This window comes from Solanum pennellii, chromosome 8, assembly GCF_001406875.1.
Source record: "Solanum pennellii chromosome 8, SPENNV200".
NCBI lineage: Eukaryota > Viridiplantae > Streptophyta > Magnoliopsida > Solanales > Solanaceae > Solanum > Solanum pennellii.
In genome coordinates, this window is record NC_028644.1 from 3,330,615 (window position 1) to 3,350,880 (window position 20,266).

A 20,266-nucleotide genomic window follows, 5' to 3' on the forward strand; every position below is an offset into this window, starting at 1 on the left:
TGTGTCTACTTGTTCAATCTTATACAAGTTTAAGTACCTATTTATACACACTCAAAGTTTAAGGGTAAAAATATAAAATGAGATCAAGTTAAAGGGCATATTAATGAATTATGTCTTATATATACTCAAAAGTCATAAAAAATATATATATTGACGATAAAATATAGCTTGTATATAACTTAATTATACATGTATATATTGACTATATTCAATCTCGATCAACTTAAAATCACTTTTACACAATCCTAAATTTTATAATATATGAATTCGCTTGAAACAATTCATGTTCGCGGGTATGTCAAATTTTTAAGAAAATAACGCAGCATATCGTAAAAGAAGAAGAAAGAAGAACACAGAATAAATGTCTTCAATTTTTTTAAAAAAAAAAATCATATGCAGAAAAATTTTAATTGTCTGAATAAATAAAAGACCTTTTTTTAAAAATAAAAAAAAGAAAAAGTTAAGGGCTATATGGCCTAATTAATAATTATCCCATTAAATTAAGGAAGGGGACATAAAACCAATCTTCCATCCATTTTTAACTATTAAAACCATCACTTGATAATACATTAAAGTTGTGACTAGTGTGATTGTTTTGAAGTAATGAACTAAATTTGATCATTAATTGTTAGAAAGGGGCCATTGTTTTTAAAGTAAGAAAGTGACCCTAGCTAGAAAGTGGCCATTGTTTTAAGTTTATGGTTTTCTTTTTTATTTGGTTCGAATCTGATTAAATATGAATTGCGTATTGTAAGACCTATTTAGAGATGATGTTTTACGCTCTCAATAAAATTTTCTCCATACTCATAGCTCGAATCCAAAATCTTTAATTAAGGATGAAGAAGTTTCACTGCTGCGCTACGATCCATTCGTTAGGTCTTATGGTTAAAGATGCAAACGTCAAAATGAGCTATGTATAATATATAGGCGTAAAAGGACAAAAGATTTATAGGTGGATAAGTCATAAGTAGATTTATCTTTGTTAAGTCAATTTTAATTGGAGAAAAAAGCAAAAAGAAAGAGGAAATACAAGAATTTTGTTTTGAGTACTGTTTTAACTTTTTGTGCATTGGCATTACGTATATAATTTTTACATCATAGCAAAGCTCACTTAAGTAATTTTACAAACCAATTGTTATATTTAGGAGTTTTAATGATTTAACCAACTAAAAAGAAATAGAATTTGCTAAAAAGATCTAGTCCTTTGTGTTCTCGTCGTATATAATAAGTTAATGGAGTACAGCTGTAAAGTTGTAAAGACAACGATCCTTAGTCAATGACAAATTACTAGGTTGTTTTTTGTCTTTTTATACATTAGATATATTGACAAAAATATCCTAATTTTCGCAAGTTGCAATCAAAAATATTTAAAGCACAAACCATTCTCAAAGAAGAACTACTAGTAAGACACTTGATCGAGTGTTACAACGTCTTAAATTATTATTTCACTCAAGTATCTTGTGCTTTCATATTGTAGATCTATTTGTTATTAAGAATAATAGATCACATCAGATCTTATTATGTTATTGGCTAGAATTAGCCGCCTTGTGATTGTTGAAGTATATATTAACATAAGGTGATAGATATTACTTTGTATCTTATAATAGAGGTTTTATAAGGCATGTAAAATTAAAAATTTAATCTTCTATGATTACTGAAGTCTGTATTCACAAGTTACTTTAAGGTTATTAAAATTTTGAGAAATCATGTGTAACAGATTCTTATTGTTTCCTTTCTTGAGCAAGAAAATTTCGTTGTAAACCCAAAATCATTCCATAGCTAACAGTCGTAAAGATAGAGACCAATCATGGTCCAAACTTAATTGGCTGCCCAAATAGTGATTATCATGACACATACAAACTCCTATCCTTAGTATTACGCTTTTTAAAAGTTAATTTTTAATTAATTTTCAAAATTAAAATTAAATTAACTCGATATTTGAAACAAAAAAGATTTAATATTCAAAAAAATACTATAACTTGCAGTTTTTTGCATATCAATGCGATAAAAAAACACATAATAAAATGATAGTCATGACAATTAAAAGTGAACGGAGAGAGTTATATTACTGTAACCTATGTTGCAGTGTTAGTATGTGTTAATGCACCGTAAATGGAGGAATTTTCAAACATAGCCAAGATTTTGAAATATAATGAGGTGAAAATAACTAATATTTGGCTAATTACATAACGTAGCTAACCGTTTGGATTAAACACTTGCTGCTAATCAAAATTAGCTGCAACTATAACTATGTTAAACAAAACACTAATAGATGTTTACTTAGTTACATAATTTCCCTTTCAAATAGACAAGAGCCATGCATACATTTATAAGTTTTTAATTGTGTGATAGATAAATGCATAAATTACTCACAGCAGTCACCAAGTACACTGCACAAGATGTCTGATACAGGCAAAAATGAAAAAGGGGAATAAGGCAACTTATTAGCTAGGCATAAAGACAAAAAATAAACACTTTAGGTACAGAAAGTTATTGTGTTCTAAAGTAATTTTGGGAATAGAGACTGTTATATATAGAGATATCAAAGCTGCAAAACAAGATGTCAAACTGCACACTGCATCCTCAAACGAAATAAATACAATGGGTAAAGTAAGTTATCAATCAGAAATTGTCATCTAAAAAAATACTGGCTCCAACAAATCTTTCAAGTTGCAGGCTGGATAAATTTCAATGTTTCAGGGTGTATGAACAATTATACCGTAGGATGATATCCAAGACTGACGTTTCCTTCTAACCGGTGAACTACACTTCTGATACTCCGATCATGGCAGAACTCAAGGGCAAGCCGAAGAGCTGTTCCGAGTCCCAGCACAACTATTACCCCTGCACATTGATTCTTGCTTTCAACATGACAATGTACACTTAAACGGTATCTAGTGTCTACGTTTTGACAACAAAAGATTAATGAAAAGATCAAGGGCATGTACCGATTATGATGTTCACAGGCAGTGCAGAGACTCCAAGCGTAATTGATATTAACACATCCAGAAACAGACCGCCAATGAGGATACAAAATGCAACCCAAAGTGGATTAAGACAACCCTGTACAAACTTACTAATTTTAGAAGTAATACAGAAGGCATCGACTTCAAAGAAGGAGCTTGGGAAAGTGTAATGCTCCTTACTCTATTCCGCTCTTGGGAAATATTCGTCCCCCTAAAAGAAGGATCGACTCTCCAAATCCAGTAACTTGTCTGCCATCCATAAAATGATGCAGTCAAAACATAATTACAAGAGTATCTATTCCAATTATTGTAGCTGACTAATCTTTGAGATTATATCTTTTTCTGACTAATCTTTTGTCCATAATACATATATATATATATATATATATATAAGAAGATTTTGTTTCATAGAAAATAAATGTTTTATGGAGAAAAGATTAGTCAGCTATGAATTTATTTTTGGTTTGGTTGTGTGATAGATAAATGATGCAGTCAAAACAATCCGAATATATACACACATATAAAAGAAGATTTTGTTTCATAGAATAATAAATGTCACGGTGTTCCACCAGATCTCTATATGAATTTGAACTTGGTTCAGACATTTTAATCAAATATTTGGAACAAGGGACTACCTAAATAAGATCCACCAGTTAACTTTATACTCTGACATAGTAGAATCTGGATCCACATTATTCATTTGATTTCTAACCTGATGTAACAAGTTAAATCAGTAGAATATTTGTCACAGAAAAAAGAGGGCATGTCCATATTTTGACGCCACAAAAACCAAAAAAAGAATAAATGAAATTACTATTTATGGATATATGGACATTGAGCCTAACTCATAAGTGTAAAATTCACCAAAACAGTCAATACTCTCTCTAGAACATAAGCTCTCCGTGTACTTTCAAAAGCTGGTCCTTATTGGTCACTGAGAACCTCAATTGTGAAGAACAGGCGGGAGAAAGAACTTATGCAACAGCTATTGACCTCTCTACGAGTACAAATCTTGACCAAATCTACATGCTCAAAACCAGTGGTTGCCAAATAGACCACTTGTAATAATTACTTTGGAATCATGGCTGAAGATTGGTCGACTAACAATCTTAGGCCCAAACTGAAAGACTTGGATCAAAATTCAAAGAACTCTTCCCGATTAAGGTGTCTGCGAAAATTAAATTCTTCAATAACTACAAAGTGTTTCTTGATTTTATCAATGAAGATAATTTCAATATGACGTGGTTCAAAAGAAATGATCAAAATCGACAGATTGCAAATGAGGTTGCAGAAGTGGTTTCTGGATTTCAAACAGTTCCTGTGTGGGTTCTGCTTCCAGGTATCCCCTTTCACCTCCACACATGGCATCTTGTAAAACAAACTGTAGCAATGTGGGGAACTCCCCTGGGGAATCATAGTTACTCCGTTGGTTGACTACCTAAACTCCCACCTTGTTGGTGAGGGTTTGATTCCCCACATTGTAATCCCCTCCCCATTTCCCCTTCCCCTACCGCCAATTTAAAAAATAAAATAAAATGGGGGAACACCCCTCGCCGTTAGTTGGGCGGACTCTTCACTTTTGATGCCGCACCCGTCTCGAATTCTTCAAAAATATACCACTTTTGGCGAATCACACACGCACCCGTTGGCATTTTTGAAGAGTCCGAGCAACATAAGCCTTGCCCTAGATGCTGCTACATTTGGTTTGACTAGGCCAAGTATGGCTAAGGTTCCGGTGGAGGTTGATTTACTTAAGAGTCGACTCTGTTATGTAGGCCTGGAACATAAATCCCCGTTAAAAGGTTATTATCAGAAAACCGAGTATAAAATTATACCAAAGTTCTGTAAGTAGTGTAAGAAGCTAGGTCATAACAGTTACTCGGTTAGAGTGGGCAAAAGTCCCACATTGGTTGGGGAATGGATTGGTGATCTCCTTATATGGACTTGGGCAATCCTCCCCTCATGAGCTAGCTTTTGGGGTTGAGTTAGACCCATGTGTCATATCTTTACAGTCGGAGAGGTGAAAAACAATGAAAGTCTAGGCAAAATTGGGCAGATTTCTGGGGTGGTGAATAAGAATGAAAATGGTAAGCTTGAGGCTGAGATCACAAAAGATGTGGACATGGAAAAGTAAAAGTTCACAAGGTCATGATAGCTAGGGAGAACATCAGCAAGGTACCGGAAAACAGAAGCAGCCTATGAAGAAAAGCAATGTTGTTTTTCAGCCAGCTATAACTCATATAAGAAACAAGTCTAGGACTGCTATATTAGGAGTTAATTCTTCCCAGTCTAAGGGTAAGGATGACATACAGCAGGATCAAAATGACCAAAATGACATTAATGCAGTTAACATCTCTGCTTATCAGAACAAGGTTATGGACTGAGCAGTCATGTTAGTGAAGTCAATGCCAGAACTGCTAATGTAAGGACACAACAGAACAAGGAAAAATGAAGAACAAAGAGAATAGCAAGAACAGAAGATCAGGAAGCAACTCTAGGCATGCGATCTCTGGAAAGTCTGATAATAGTGAGAATAACTTAGTGAACACTTAGCAATCTGATAGTGAAGACACTGGTCAACAACACAAAATTCAGGATTTAAATAATATTGATCTATCTACCAGTCTTGCTTCAGAACTGAAAAAACAAGAGCCTATACAGTTGGTTGTGGACCTTAGGTACGATCCAACTACTCAGAAGTCTGTTGAGCAATATGAGGAACAAAATGTGAAGCTTAATTACCTGATGACTGTATACAAGACAACTTCCTGCACAATGAGGGGACCAAATCACTGGAAACCAGAATTGATTTTTTTTTTCTAAAGAAGAAGCAGATCATATCTCTGGACCAAGACAGGAATACAACAACAACAAAAAAATTACATACAAGGAAAAGGGGGAAGTAGCAGACAAAGAAAGGAAGGCAAAAAGCTGTAAAAAAGGCACACTGCCACACAAAAAAAGGGAGGACAACAGACAAAATAACACTAGCCAACTATTACACCATCCAAGGGAGGCAGGTGCAGTCAAATGCTCAATTTCAAAAACCTATTAGCTGAAAGGCCAGAAGGATATTCATGCTTTGAAAAGACCAGTCTAGCTTGATGGCTGAAGCACCGAGCAATAACTTCAAAAAGAGAGCGAAAAGCATGCATTACTGATGCTTAAAGAGATCCAATGTCCAGAGCTCATCCAAAACCATTGCTATCCAAACAAAGACAGATACTTACAGGTGCATGAGCCTCTGGAGATGCCACATTTACAGCTACTTGCCTGCATAAAATGGCAAACCTACATCGATATACTGTCTGATAGGGAAAAACAACATTAAAATGCATTTAGTCTACCACTTACTGGCATATTTCACATTTATTTGAACCTCTAGTACTAAACCATGTATCTATGCATGTCCGATGTGCTTTTGCCAATCCACCACGACAGTGGCATCCAAGATCGATCAACTCTTCCTCTTTTTCCTCTTGACATACTCTGCAAGAACATCACAGAACACAAATTTCAAAGAATATCAATACTGGACCAGAGCCTCATTCTTTATATTTTAGAAAGCTGCCCAAGAGACTTTCCAGTGTGAGTACCTAAAATTGTCAAAGGATTGGTACTCCAAATATATATGGAAATAAAAAAATAAATAATAAAAAGATTGGCACTCTCAATATTAAATGGGGAAAAAAAGGTCATTTTGCTGTAGCAAGTTCTGAATGATTACCAACTAGAAAGCCAGAAAGTACTACAAATATATAAAAGATTCTATCTTAATAGTCCTTCACTTTTGCAAAATGACCATTTTGATGTCTCCTTTTTCAATTTATTTCTGGACATCAATTTAATTCTTTTATTATGAATAAAGTGGGCACCGATTCAAATATAAATCCTCTAAGCATTTCGATCTCACATATTTGATGTCTCCTTTTTCAATTATTAATCCCTTGTTAGTTATGTGTCGTACTCTACCATTCAACTTAGCAACAGTCATGTATAATGAGCACAACCACTACTTGGACCGTGATTATAAAAACACATCAAATTCACAGCAGCACATGACGCGGTGCTAATTCTAGCAAGAACAAAACAGTCATAGTGTCAAATGGGAAGAAGGTATGGGACAAAGTGTCATAAGAACACAATGTCCAAGTGATATTGATCAATAAGCAACTTCTGACGTTATTACAGAAATAGATTTTTTTATAACATCTCTGGAAAGAAAAGCTAAATCAAGGTAGTACAAGAGATCTTCCAAGAAATTGATGGTCCCTAGTTATTGAATCCAGAATCTCCCTAGCCCGCTTTGACTATAACAACACTTGTGGGAATGGCCTGATCTCAATGATTTACATAAAAATTGATGGTCCTTGAGTCCAGAGTCATGTGAAAGAATTTGATGTATCACAATGCTGCCAGACCAATGGCTAGATCCACACACTGTTTCAGTGGCAAGACAGAGTGCTGACTATAGACAGATTGCTAAAATAGGGAATGCCTGTTTCTTTACAATGTCCCTTATGCCATATACACAATGAATAAAGAGACCATTTATTTGTCTTCTCTGATTATGGGGAAGCAGCTGGGAAAAACTTCAATCCTGGAGAAAGCTAAGACACTAGAGTTTCACTCTTGGGACCAATATATCAATGAAATCATAAGTTGTGCAGAAGGGAAGGCACAAAGAGCTCAACTCTTCAAGATGATTTAATCTTGAGTTTGTGCATAGCTTGTAGAGAAAAAAGAACATGAGAACTTTAGAAAAAGTTTGTCAAGACCCTAAAATTACTGCTAGGGAAATAGCTTGCCGCCTGTGTTAGGGCCCCTCCCAGGATCAGTTCAATAATGTCTATTTTTCTGTTTTAGCCAGAGTATGGAGCTCTGTTGCTTGTATTTTGATATTTTGGGTGTCTTTAGACTTTAGCCAACTATGGCCTGTTACTGTTTTCACTAGTCACCCCCAAAAAAAGAGATATCTTCCAAGAAGGTCTTGTCACACCAAGCAAGATTTCTTCTTTTTGGGTTATTCAATTCACATGTGGCTACAATGCAAACGTTGCACATAAAGGAGACTAAATAAGGATCAAAAAGTTTGAAACAATTAGAGGGTTGATACTAAAACTTTATATGGAGAAATCAGTAAAGAAATATATCAAAAGTCGTAATCTTTATGCAAGTAGAAAAGCTAGAAACCTGCATTGTTCCTGAAAACTATGATTCCTGGATAAGTAAGGCTTCTTAGGAGACTCTACAATGGTGGAAATGTTCCCAACTGGGTCTGTGATTAATGTTGGATCCTGGGAGTTGATTGATTCGTTTGCAGGAACCACTATGGTGAGTACAGATTGATCCACTCTTTCAGTAGCTAAGTCATGATTGCTGATCTCCCCACTTTGCTTTTCAATATCAGAAGGATCATCACAGTGAACGGTACTATCATGCCGGACTACACCGACATCTTGCATTGGTAACAAATACAAAAGAACCAAGCAAATGCGTTGCTATCCTTTTGCAACCCTTTTTAACATTCCTCCTATACAAAACAAACTTAAACTCAATATAAAGCTGAAAAATTATTTTGTTCACTGTACCCAGTAACAAATACTCTTAGTTGCACGGACTCTTCACTTTTGATGCCGCACCCGTCTCGGATTCTCCAAAAATACACTACCTTTGGCGAATCCGACACGTACCCGTTGGCATTTTTGAAGAGTCCGAGCAAAATAATACTCACCCAATAATCAAGTAAGGCATTAGACTAGTTGAAATCCAAGTTTCAGTTTATCAAAAAAGGAATTTAATTCAGTCATTATTAGAACAGAAACCACATGAATTCATTTTTTGGTTTTCAATGTTCACTTACATGGATAAAACTTTTAAACAAAAAGGAGTACATTTACCAGGGCACCAGTACATGAACTTAACTGATCCATCTTAGAACCAACAGAAGCAAGTAAGAAACGAAAATTAAACAAACAAATAAACAAAAAGAAGAGGTTTTTGACACCCATTTAAGCAAACCCACATCAAAAACAAGTAGAATGAAAAGAATAGTAATACCCATATCAAAATTATGGTGCAGTTCACAATTCAATCCCTCAATTAGATAAATTATTGTTTGAATCGATTTTTAACTTAGAAGCAAGCAAAGAAAATAAAGAAAGTAGAAACATTGTTAGGTAAAGATATAGAAATGTGTTGGTGCAACAGAGAGAGAGAGAGAAGAGACCTGAGACGGTAGCGGTGAGTGAAGTTGATTCAATGGAAAGTTGAAAATAGTTGTGGACCGGACGGACACAAGTCATTTTTACTTTGGCCGCCGCGGTGGTTTAGGGACTAAAGATACTAATGGAATCTTTCTTCTTCTTTTTCTTTTTTTAACTTTTTTCTTCGAAATCATATTGGATTCTCAATTAAATTTGGATTATTGAAAAGTTTATTAATAAGATTTTGTTGATTTTGTTCATGCTACTAAATCAAATACTCTCATCACTATATCACAAAATTTGGAGCTTGTTTGAATGGGCTTAAAAGCTGATCAAACTGATTTAAGAGTCAGTTTTTGATTTATTAAAATGTTTGACAATTTTCAAAATGACTTATTTCAAGTCAAAAGTTAAAAGTTAGGTTAGGATGTTTCTTTTTTCAACTTTAAAGTCATTTTATATTGACCAAATATATTACCCTTTTGCCATTAATTCTTTTATTATTATTATTATTATTATTGTGATAATAATGAAATATGTGAATGATAGAAAATATTATTATTTATGGATATAAAAATATAAATTAACTTTGTTTTAACTTTTTTAAAGGATAAAAACCTTAAATTAATCAACTTTTTATCATGTTAACTAGAGCCGTCAATATGGGCTAGGCCTGTGAGTTGGCCTGGTCTAATCCGGGATTTAATAGGGTTGGGTTACGATTTTTGGAGCCCATTTGGGAAAAGAGCTTTTTAGCTCGGCCTGATAAGTCTGCTGATTTGTGGGGCTTGATAAATATTGATAGGTCCGGTGGCCAATAAAAATTAATTTAAAATATAATATAATATTAAAATTAAAAATTAAAAATTAAAAAGAGTCCAAACTCAAAACAATTAGATTAATATTTCTATTTTTACTTGCAAGAAAACTTAATAAGTACTATAAAAAATAATTTTAATTGTGAATTTGATTAAAAAGTAGTAACATTAACATCATGTAATATTGTTTTGTCGATATTTATAATAATATTTTTAAAGTATAATTTAATTTAATTTAATTTAATAATTCTAAAAATAATATAATTTTTTAAAAAAGTGAGCTGGCCCAGCAAGCCTATAGCCCACGTACTTGTGGGTTGGGCCGGTGTTTTCTGGGCCACATAAAAAATGGCCTAGTCCGGCATGACCCGTAAAATGTCGAAGCCTATATGGATTAACCTGAATGGGGTGGGCTAGTCCATATTGACAGTTCTAATGTTAACAACTTTAAGGGTAGTTCAGATCTTTTGATTAAAAAAAGTTTTTACATTCACTTATTTGTCAAACACATTAACAATTTTTTTCAACTACAATACTTTTATCCAAACACATAACTACTTATTTTAAAATAAGTTTCAGCACTTTCAAAAATACTTTTTAAAATTATTTTTTTTAAAAACAATCCAAACAGGCTCTTAGATTTAAAAATTTATTTTGAAAAAAAATATGATTTTTTACAATTATCATGAAATATGAATGAATACATACATTTATATAACTGAAATTAATTAATGTTAGTGAATTTACAAAGGGAAAAATTAAATGTGTTAAACTAAACATATACTAGGTAATAAGTTGTTATAGTTATAGTTTTAATTAATTATCACTAGCATCAATATTTTGTGATAATTATGCGAGCTGAGACTTATATAATTCAAAATTTGTATAGTAAAATTTATATATAATTTGTATAATTTAATTTGTATAATATTTAAAAATCAAATGTTTTTATTTGTATAAATTCGTCATTTCAAATTTATACAATTTTGTATAATATAAATTTTTTTATATAATATATTTTGTATAACTCTTTAAAGTTCAGCTATTTATGTTTGTATAAATTTGTTATTTCAAATTTATACAAAAATAACTTAATTATACGAATTTGTGAATCATAAAAAAGAAATAATTTAAACAGTGCCTAAAACGCGTAAATACGCAAAATATAGCTAAATTTATTTTAATATCTATTTGTGAAAATTCTTCTTTTAAAAATAAAATTTACATATTTAAATTACAAGGGAAAATACACAAGTACTCCTCTAGACTATGATTGAAATCTCAGAGACACAGTTTAACTAAATTAAGATTCTATTACCCTTGTATTTTTTTTTTGTAATTTTGTGTACCTTTTTGGCTATGATGACATCCAAATATCTCCTACGCGCCTCAATTGCGTGAAGTCACGAAGTGTGTTACGTAAGATAAAAGTGCACAAAATTACAAAAAAAAAATCAAAAAAATAGAACCTTAATTTAATTAAAATATACTTATAAAGTTTCGATTATAATTTAGGAGGTATTTAAGCATTTTCCCTAATTATAATTTAAACTATTCAAAATATATTTTGAAAAGTTATGATAAATATTACTAACTCTTCAAAACATAAACACTTGTACTAGCATTGATTGACTTGGGTTAATTGATATTTATTGCTCGTAGAAGGTAGTTAATATGCGACAAAATAAATTAATGTGCTTTAAAATTTAATTCAACGCACAATAAAGAAAGGGGAAACTTTCACATATAGACACTTAAAAATAATTAATTACTTTTTATGTCTATAGTTTGATAATTACAATTTGTAGCTACATGTTATTTGGAGGAGAGAGACGAGCGAGACTGGGAGAGAGAGGAGAGAGGCGAGAGAGTGGAAAAAAAGTGGAGAAAGGTAAATTGTATATGTATATTGGTTAGATAATTGTATATTATACATATGTAATGTATATATGGCAAGAGAGATTGGGAGAGGGAGGAAAGAGGCGAGCGAGACTGAGAGAGAGAGGAGAGAGGCGAGCGAGAGAGGGCAGAGAGTGGGAGAGAGGTGAATTGTATATGTATATATGCTAGAAAACTCTATATTATACATATTATTTGTATATCCTGGCGAATTGTACATGTACAAACATGACTAATTATACAAATTCGAAATCAGCCCACGTAATTAATTATAGTGTTAGTTGCGAGTGATAATTGTAGCAAACTATATCTATGATAAGTAATTAAATAGTATAAATTTGCTTATCCGTGTAATTTTCCCTAAAAGGAATATATATTTTCTATGTGATATTTTTAAAATTTTGATATCACAAATTTCAAATTAAATATAAGTTATTTGAATCTGAAAAGGGAAACTTACCTAAATATACTATAATAAAAAAATATTTACCATTTATAACAATAATATTTTTTTTTCACTTGATCACTTTTAATTTATTTATAATATAAATTTAATACATATTACAAAGACCAATTTATTATTCACATATAATATAAATTTTAATGATGAATAATATATTTATTAAACATTTTAATACACTTATAATACAATGTGATAATTTTTTACCAAACAAACATGATATATTTCAAAAAACAATTATAATTCATATATACTGCATACATAATTCACTATTAATACATATTACAGATATAACAGAACATTGCTATAAATATTAATAAACAAAAAAAATCAATAATTATTTTTTAAAATGTATTAATTTATGTAAAATCAATAGATACATTCTTATCTAAAAAGGTTCATGAAACCTAGTGAATATGGATAGCTATTCATGTATTTACGACTATCCACTCATTCAATGAATTTATAACAATAATTATTTTTTAAAATATATTAATTTATGTAATTTTCTATGTGAAAATCCGAAAAGTGTGATTAATACAAACGAGGGAGGAACAGTAGATGTATTTGGAGCGACTCTTATCCGCAAACTACATAGAAGACATGAGCAGGCTTAGTGTATGGGGCGGCCCATCGGCGAGCGTATTTCCTATTGGCAATGAAAAGGTGTTCAGCTCCATTTCGCATTCGAGAAGACAAGTGCATTTGAGAAGAAGGAAGACGATAAGGAGCTGCGCAGCAGATTTCAAGGTGCTCACTTCTGTTACGAGTAATTATAATAACATTGTAATCCTCGATACTCCACAATCACGGGTCCTGCTTCTCGATTCTTCCAGTATGTTTCAAATTCTCATCACACTAATACTCATTCAATTTCACAAACAAGTAGGTTTCTGAATTTTATTTTGCTGGAAAACAGATAATGTGCATAGCATCCTTCACAAGGAAACCAAATGGACGGGTGCATATTGGGTATGCCATTGCTTCTTTTTTTTTTTTTTTTTAATCTATCTGTATAATGTCCTCATAGTAGTTGGATTCTCGCATTATTGAAATCAAAATGCATAGTTAGTGAGCATTGAACAGTTCTGAGTTATGAAGATTGGTATCTGTCTGAGAGATGTTAGATGATATTGCCGGTAGTAGTAATAAAAAAAATCTCAGTTTCGTGTCCAAAACATAAATTCAGGACATGACATGATCAAGACGAAAATTTTGTACATTCTGTTGTATGGTTTAGGGTTATTGATCCTAATGCATATGTAGTGAATTGAGTCTCCTAATGTGGTACATTTTCTTCTGTTTGATTACCAGGATGAGTTTGCTGGCTTGCCGGCTATTGTACCAAAGGGCCCTCTCGCAATCTTTGGCTTGGTAAATTTAGGTTCTTTTAAGGTTTTTGACAAATTATCACTAGTAAAATTAGTTTTTTAACAAATTTATTTTTCGAAATCTTACTGTCTCTTTATGGGGATCAAACTGATGTGCAGCTACTTCCTGCTAATTTTCAGGGGGGTGCGACTGCTGCACATTTGATGCTTGAACTGTGGCCTTCTTTGCTGCTTGTTGGATGGGAGATAGATGAAATTGTAGTAACCTCTCATTGTCATTTCTTAGCTTTTCTCCTTTCAAGAGCATATTTGTATTTTGATATTTCTCATGCAATCTTTCTCTGGTATATCTTGGACCTTGATGCATCACAATAAATAAAGGAAAATATAAATTTAGAGGAGTTATATAGTATGATGCTAGCTTCTGTTTTTTTCTTGTTCCAATAAGAGTAATGAGTTATTCCTACTAATCCAATAACGAAAAGAAAAAAAAAACAGTACTGAGTCATTCCACAACTATCCAAGGTCTTAAATTAGTATTATATTATTTTATTGAGGAAGCACCTCTGTTGCATCAATTATTTTATTGTCAAAACCATGTGAAGGGAAAAGAGGGGACGGTGGTTTGAAGCCTGACTTCTTGCTATTTTATTTGAATAAGTACCCTTCCCTTTACATTAAGATGCGTCCTACAGAGCCACTAGAAAGAAAATCCCTTTACTGTGCAAAACTTACAGAAAACAGTCAATCTACTGGGGATATATGGGCATAGAGACATACCACTCCAATCCAAAAGAGTAGAATGATGTCGAAGTTTAGGCAGTTACAGGAATTCTAAACATCATTAGGGAGATCTCCTTTTGTTTTCTTTTTTTTTTTTTGGAAAAAAACTATGTGCATACTCTTTACAACAAGCTTAGCCAATGAGACTTATTCAACCTCCTTGTTGCAAGTTAATAAAAGGGCACTGCATAGGGTCTGTGACTTGGCAACTGGCTAATTATGATTCGACATAGATAGTATTTTAAAGGCAGTTGGTGAACATCAAATGAAGGAATACTAAAGGCCTTAGCTTCAGCGAAATTGTATTTCCAAAACGAAAATAGGAAGCATAAACAAGAATCATAATTCCTTGTAAGAATATAGGCAGGACTAAGAGATACATAGCTATGATTATTGAAATTCAAAATGTTGACAGGTCTAAAGTACCTTTCCAGCAGATTCACTAAATGATTCAATTGAACTGGCCTCTAATGTATTTAGGAATTGAGCTTTCACAAAATCATAATGCACATGTGAGCATAATAGAAATTGCTTTTGGGTTTTCATCCATTTTTGGCAGCCCTTGTTTTTTCTACAAGGTATTTGATGCAAATCAGTTTTTGATTGTTTCGTATATTTCCAGTGTTTGCTATGAAAAGTTGATCTTGTTCTCTAACTTATGTGGAAGTTATGTAGTGATCTTAGTGACTGAAAGTTGCATGGAATTCCGGAGTTGATTGTCACATAAATGACATAGACCTTTAGTGACATGTTTTATACATCTCTGAGGAGGATATTATACTTAGATCCGCCTCTAATTTAGAAAAAAATATATGTGTGATGCGTTTAGAACCTCAAGAAGCTTATCGTGCATTGTTACCTCTTCAAGATAGAGTCCATGGTCGAAAATATACATGCTGTATTGATTTAGTGCCTTCCATAAAGAGCCTCTAAGCGAGTTGAGTACCAAGCCTATTTGCACCTACTTTGAGGACTTAAGTCTCCTCAAGCAAGCCTTCAGCAAATTTCGTTGCAACTTTCATGTATTATGTGATATTGAGTTCTTGGTTGAGGCTAGGCTACTAACATGTGCTAGTGCAGAAAACATACCAATGCCAGAAGAAATTGCACGAGTTATAAAAACTCTATAGGTCGTGGAAGGAAAGAAGGAAGAAACAAAACTATTATTGAAATTTGTTGGTTAACGACACACTAGAGAGACCTTTTTATAGGAATTTTTAGTAACATGAAAAAAGAGAGCTTTCTAATTCGTGGGAATACTAATTATTATAATATTGTCATTTAGTAGTTTACTTTATATTCTCAATGATTCTCTTGACTTAAAACACCCCTTAAACTCGAGATGGTGAAGCAACTTGAGTTCACTAATCTTAAAGATAGGAAATATTCAAAACAGAAGTGTAAAGAATCATCCAAATAGTACCATTAGAATAATAGGCAATCACCAGAAAGAAAAATGGTGCTGGAATTCTTTCCTTTAAAAGTCACTAATAATTGCAAATAATAGAAGTGGTTCTTGCAGTATGACAGAAAGAATCAATTCTGAATGGTGTTGTGACGCACAATCTCCTTGATGTCATTGAACTAGCTTGAATTGGTGCTCAAGTAACGACTGGAAAAATTTTCAGAACAGTGATAGGTGAACTTTTCAGAATAGTGACCATAATAAGTGGTGTGGTCAGAATATCTACCAGAAAGAGGTGCAGTGCTGTTGAAAGTTTGAAGGGCCACCTGAAAGAAGCACTGACTGCTGGAACAGCCACCATAACACAATATTTTCAATGATTCTCTTTACTTGCAATAATTACATGATCATTTAGAATATTTTACGCAGTGATAATATTTTCAGTTCCAAATTTTGTGTTTTAGATATCGATCCAATAACATGGAGTTCAATTAGTTAATAATGTCCCCAAAAAAAAGGATTTAGTAATGTTATCTGGCACATAAAACTAAATAATTCAAGTCATTGTCCAATTCAGCATTTTGATTTGTGAAAATGAGTTGGCTTTTCTCATTATTCCAGTTGATTGCAAAAGCAAGAGAATATCTTGGGCTCTCTGATCTGGAGAAGCATACTCAAGGGGGAGGTGTGTTGGAAGTTCACATCGGAGATGTATTTTCTTCATCTGTTACTATTCCTGGAGGTTATGCAGGTATATCACTGCCTTACTTCAGACATGTAACCTTAGTCGACCTATTAGTTGCTTTATGATAGAAGGGAAGTTCTGATCCTCCAGAAAATGATTGTTCTTGCAGCTGGTTCTGCAGCTGAAGCATTTCAAATAACTTCCCTGATTTATCATAATTTTAACTTTTTTTGCCATGCATCAGAAGTGAGCATTGGGGAACTTCGGTATGACTTCTATCCGAACTTCACTTATATTCTTCTAAATGATAATTTCAGGTATAATAGTTGATTTGTTTTCTGATGGAAAGGTTTTACCACAACTGGAAGAGGTATGCTCAACTGCACAAATTTTGATAGGCATGCCACATGCATTAGTTGTTGCACTATTTTTACAATGCATGCTTATCTATCTTTTATCAAACTATGTAGTTGATAATAGTATCTCTCATTCTCTCTTCTGAATAATTACATGTGGATTTTCTTTTTGGCTAATAACAGAGTTGATGGTTGAATCAACCCATTTTGGCACCCGATTGGGATGTGTTAGCTTCTGGATAAGTACTTTTTTGTAGTTATTTAGAGAAGTACTTTAAGAAAATTTATAGTAGCATCTCATCGTACAATTATTTTGCAAAGTACTTTAATATACAGAATCAACCATTACGAAATTTCTTTGATTTGTCTGGTATAGTCAAGATGTGTAGAAGCTGGTCTAGATATTACTGATAACAAAATGAAAATCGCTTTGATTTGATAGTGAAAAAAATGTCAAATAGTACCTAAATAATGACCAACAGAAAAAAACTTATCTTATTTTTTTTTAAAAAAAGAAATTGACGGACAGAAGATTCATCAGCTCCAAGTTTGAGCATCTTCTCTACTCACTTGTTGAAGGCTCTACCATAGCAAAAACGCTTCCAATATTTACCAAACACTGACTAGACGAAGTATCGTTTTCATGCTAAAATCACTACTTCCTCAAATGCACTCACAATGATGTCTAGATTGATTGTGACTTGCAGATCTACTCTCATTTTTATCGATAAAGTAGATTTATTATTCACCAGAAAAACAAGTATTAAGGTAGTGCTACTGTCATTTTGCCTTTGTATGCCTTGTTGATTCATTATGTTCACCCTTGTGAATCTAGTGTTGTCAAAATGGTTTCCGATTTACTCAATTAAGAACGTTTAACATTCAGTGAATGCAGGTTTAATCTCTAGTAATATCAACTTTAAAGCTGAATGGCCTCAATCTCTTTAGATATCAATATACGTGACATGAATTCAAGTGTAGTTCACTCTGCCTTACCTACTCATCTAACATTGGGATATATGTTAATTTTTTCACACAGCTTTCCACAGTACTCTTAAGTTTTAACACGTATATATACTGATTTTTTTCTCTACTCTCTCTATCTCATTTTGTGTTTTGATGTTGTGATACACAAGCTAAATGTGTTCTTATGTTAAGATTTCACTAGATAGATTCTTAAATAACAGTTTGTATGAAGCTTTGGCAGATTGTTTAAAGATGTTACAGTTATCATTCAAAGTTTACAATAACCTTTTTTGGCAACAAATGTGAAATAAAATGGAAGGAGTACTTCTGATCTTCCTAAAATTATGAGATTCCCCAATTTGGTACTTCTTGAATAATATATGTAGGAAGATTGTTCCGAAATAGTGATATGCTTTGCTGTCTGGTTCCTTGGTGGTAGATTTCCGGGATCTAATGCATTTGTTTCGTCTTTCCTTGAAAGGTTACAACTTGGTTGGAGATGAATAAGATGTTGATGCCCAATGGTCGGATCATGGTGAATTGTGGCGCTGCTACCAAAGAATTGTCTGATAATTCTGAAATGATGCAACTGGATATTTCCAAAAGGGATGACCCTTTGGAACTAAATGCAACTATTAATGCATTATGCAAGGCATTTCCTGAGCAAGTAGGGTACTTGAATTCCATTTATCTTCTTTGCTTAGTAAAATCAATACAAAATTTTATGGTCTTTCTTCATTCCAAAAGGTTACCTAGGGTTGTGAACCTATGAAACTGATACTTTAAGCCAGTGAAACAAGGAGGCTTTCAAAAAGTAATCTCAGCCATATGTAATTTAAAAGTGCCTTCATCAAGATGTGCAATTTGATGGACTGTTTAGTAATTATGACATGTTCAGTATCCTATTTATTTTACAGTTTACACAGTGACATGGTGTAGAAATTGAAATGGTGGTTCGCTTGAATGAAATTGGTTGTGGTAGAAGAAAGTTATGTGAGTTTGCAAAAATAGAATGGTATATGTACTTGTGTGCGTGTTGGACCTCAATAGGTTTGGACCAACTGTAACCACCGTCTGCACATCATATAGACCAAAAACCCATGTATCTTTGTGACCCAACAGTCCCAATAAAATTTACAATGATTTCTTGAAACATCTGTATAGTTTTCTAAAGTTGTGCCCTTGTTTTAGAAGGAATTCTTGACATTTCAAGTTGATCAAGGTATATGGGTGCAATGTAATGGTGTACCCTGTAAATGTGTGCTAAATTTTCTTGAAATGTGCAATTGCATGGTGTGTATTGCTAGGAAAAGGCAGACTGGTGACTCTGTTATGTTAATGATAGCCTGCTCTACCTTGGCAAGAAACTTTCCAGAGAGTTCCACTGACATCACATCTTCATGTCATTAAATAAATTTCTTTATTTGTTGTGATCGCAGTGTTGTGAAACGCGATCGCCTCGTCCCCAATGGAGAGAGGCGAGGCGACCCCTCATTGCCTTTTAGCTCACAGTGAGCGCAATAAGACTATTTTCGTCTTTTGAATATCACTCTGCATTTTGCTGGCTTTACCTGCTATGACTAAAAGTTCATTATCTGAAATGGCAGGTAAGCTGGAAAAAGCTGCCAAAGAGCGCAGGAGAAAATTATCTTGCACTGACAGGAGCATTACCAGATTTGGATATTTGGTCTGCTCATCTCCCAGATCAATTAAGCTCAAGTGTCAAGGAATGGAGAAGTTGCACGCCTTCACCTTCGTGAATGTGACATTGGGACTTGGTTAAGGTGTAAATTTCCACATGCCAAACCATGCAGAAAAGGTAATTTGTGCCAATAGAAAAGGTCCTTTGTAGACCCCTATGTCTTCATGTTAAGGAGTTCTTCCTTCCTAGGTGTTAACTTTCGTGTAAGTGATAGATTTATAAGAAGGAAAACAGGGGATGCAGCCTTTATAGATTGACCCACAGGCAACCATCAGGCACGACCATCTGACAGTAGCCTGTTTCTATAATTTGCAGTAATTTCCAATCTCTTCAGCTCTCCCTGTTGCATATTAAACGTGATGAATATCACTGAGAGTCTGAACTATGCTTAAGTTAGGATACTACTTGGAGTTTTTACTACGTCCTCAACAATTGTGGAAAAGCGTGATGATTTATTACAAACCGGCATGCTGTATTATATCCAATTTCAGGTTAGATAATTTATTTATTTATTTCAGCAATGAAGATGATATATGTATGCTGAAATGTAGTTGTTGTAGCATGTGATTAGCTCATTTAAAAGTTTAAGTAATTAGAAAATTATATCACTGTTGAGTTAAATTCATGTCTGATTCTGGAGAAAGGAAAGTAACCTACAGGAATTAGTTGTAAGGAGGATAAAAGGATTT

The 20,266-nt window shown here is 33.3% G+C and overlaps 2 protein-coding genes across 5 annotated transcripts; one reads left to right on the plus strand and one right to left on the minus strand.

Annotated features, from left to right (window-relative positions):
- Window positions 1-2,432: 2,432 nt before the first annotated feature.
- LOC107026771 lies at window positions 2,433-9,308 on the minus strand. Of its 3 annotated transcripts, XM_015227853.2 has the most exons (8): window positions 9,196-9,308; window positions 8,160-8,499; window positions 6,321-6,455; window positions 6,197-6,239; window positions 3,602-3,678; window positions 3,147-3,215; window positions 2,949-3,063; window positions 2,703-2,844 (listed from the first exon to the last, which is right to left on the minus strand). In XM_015227853.2, the coding sequence occupies exons 2-7, from the start codon at window positions 8,429-8,431 to the stop codon at window positions 2,997-2,999; spliced, it is 663 nt and encodes a 220-aa protein (XP_015083339.1). In that variant the 5' UTR covers window positions 8,432-8,499; window positions 9,196-9,308; the 3' UTR covers window positions 2,703-2,844; window positions 2,949-2,996. The 3 variants fall into 3 exon arrangements, with proteins under 3 accessions (XP_015083337.1, XP_015083338.1, XP_015083339.1); XM_015227851.2 differs by lacking the exon at window positions 3,602-3,678 and having other exon boundaries at window positions 2,433-2,844; XM_015227852.2 differs by lacking the exons at window positions 3,602-3,678; window positions 9,196-9,308 and adding an exon at window positions 9,027-9,155 and having other exon boundaries at window positions 2,433-2,844.
- Window positions 9,309-12,891: 3,583 nt separating this feature from the next.
- Window positions 12,892-20,180, plus strand: LOC107028429. 2 transcript variants are annotated; one of them, XR_001457842.2, is made up of 9 exons: window positions 12,892-13,184; window positions 13,269-13,321; window positions 13,664-13,723; window positions 13,861-13,938; window positions 16,490-16,619; window positions 16,871-16,923; window positions 18,357-18,542; window positions 19,483-19,694; window positions 19,893-20,180. XR_001457842.2 is itself a non-coding variant. In XM_015229498.2 (8 exons), the coding sequence occupies exons 1-8, from the start codon at window positions 12,911-12,913 to the stop codon at window positions 19,633-19,635; spliced, it is 987 nt and encodes a 328-aa protein (XP_015084984.1). In that variant the 5' UTR covers window positions 12,892-12,910; the 3' UTR covers window positions 19,636-20,177. The 2 variants fall into 2 exon arrangements, 1 of the variants encoding a protein (XP_015084984.1); XM_015229498.2 differs by having other exon boundaries at window positions 19,483-20,177.
- Window positions 20,181-20,266: the final 86 nt, after the last annotated feature.

What these genes read in the sequence shown, in the direction of transcription:
- LOC107026771 (XM_015227851.2), bottom strand. Translation starts at nt 8,431, where the DNA reads ATGCAAGATGTCGGTGTAGTCCGGCATGATAGTACCGTTCACTGTGAT. An exon ending in AGTTTTCAGGAACAATGCAG is followed by an intron (nt 6,456 to 8,159) that starts GTTTCTAGCTTT and finishes ATGTTCTTGCAG; the next exon opens with AGTATGTCAAGAGGAAAAAG. An exon ending in TTTCCCAAGAGCGGAATAGA is followed by an intron (nt 3,064 to 3,146) that starts GTAAGGAGCATT and finishes AAGTTTGTACAG; the next exon opens with GGTTGTCTTAATCCACTTTG.
- LOC107028429 (XM_015229498.2), top strand. Translation starts at nt 12,911, where the DNA reads ATGTATTTGGAGCGACTCTTATCCGCAAACTACATAGAAGACATGAGC. An exon ending in CCTGCTTCTCGATTCTTCCA is followed by an intron (nt 13,185 to 13,268) that starts GTATGTTTCAAA and finishes GCTGGAAAACAG; the next exon opens with ATAATGTGCATAGCATCCTT. An exon ending in GATGGGAGATAGATGAAATT is followed by an intron (nt 13,939 to 16,489) that starts GTAGTAACCTCT and finishes TCATTATTCCAG; the next exon opens with TTGATTGCAAAAGCAAGAGA.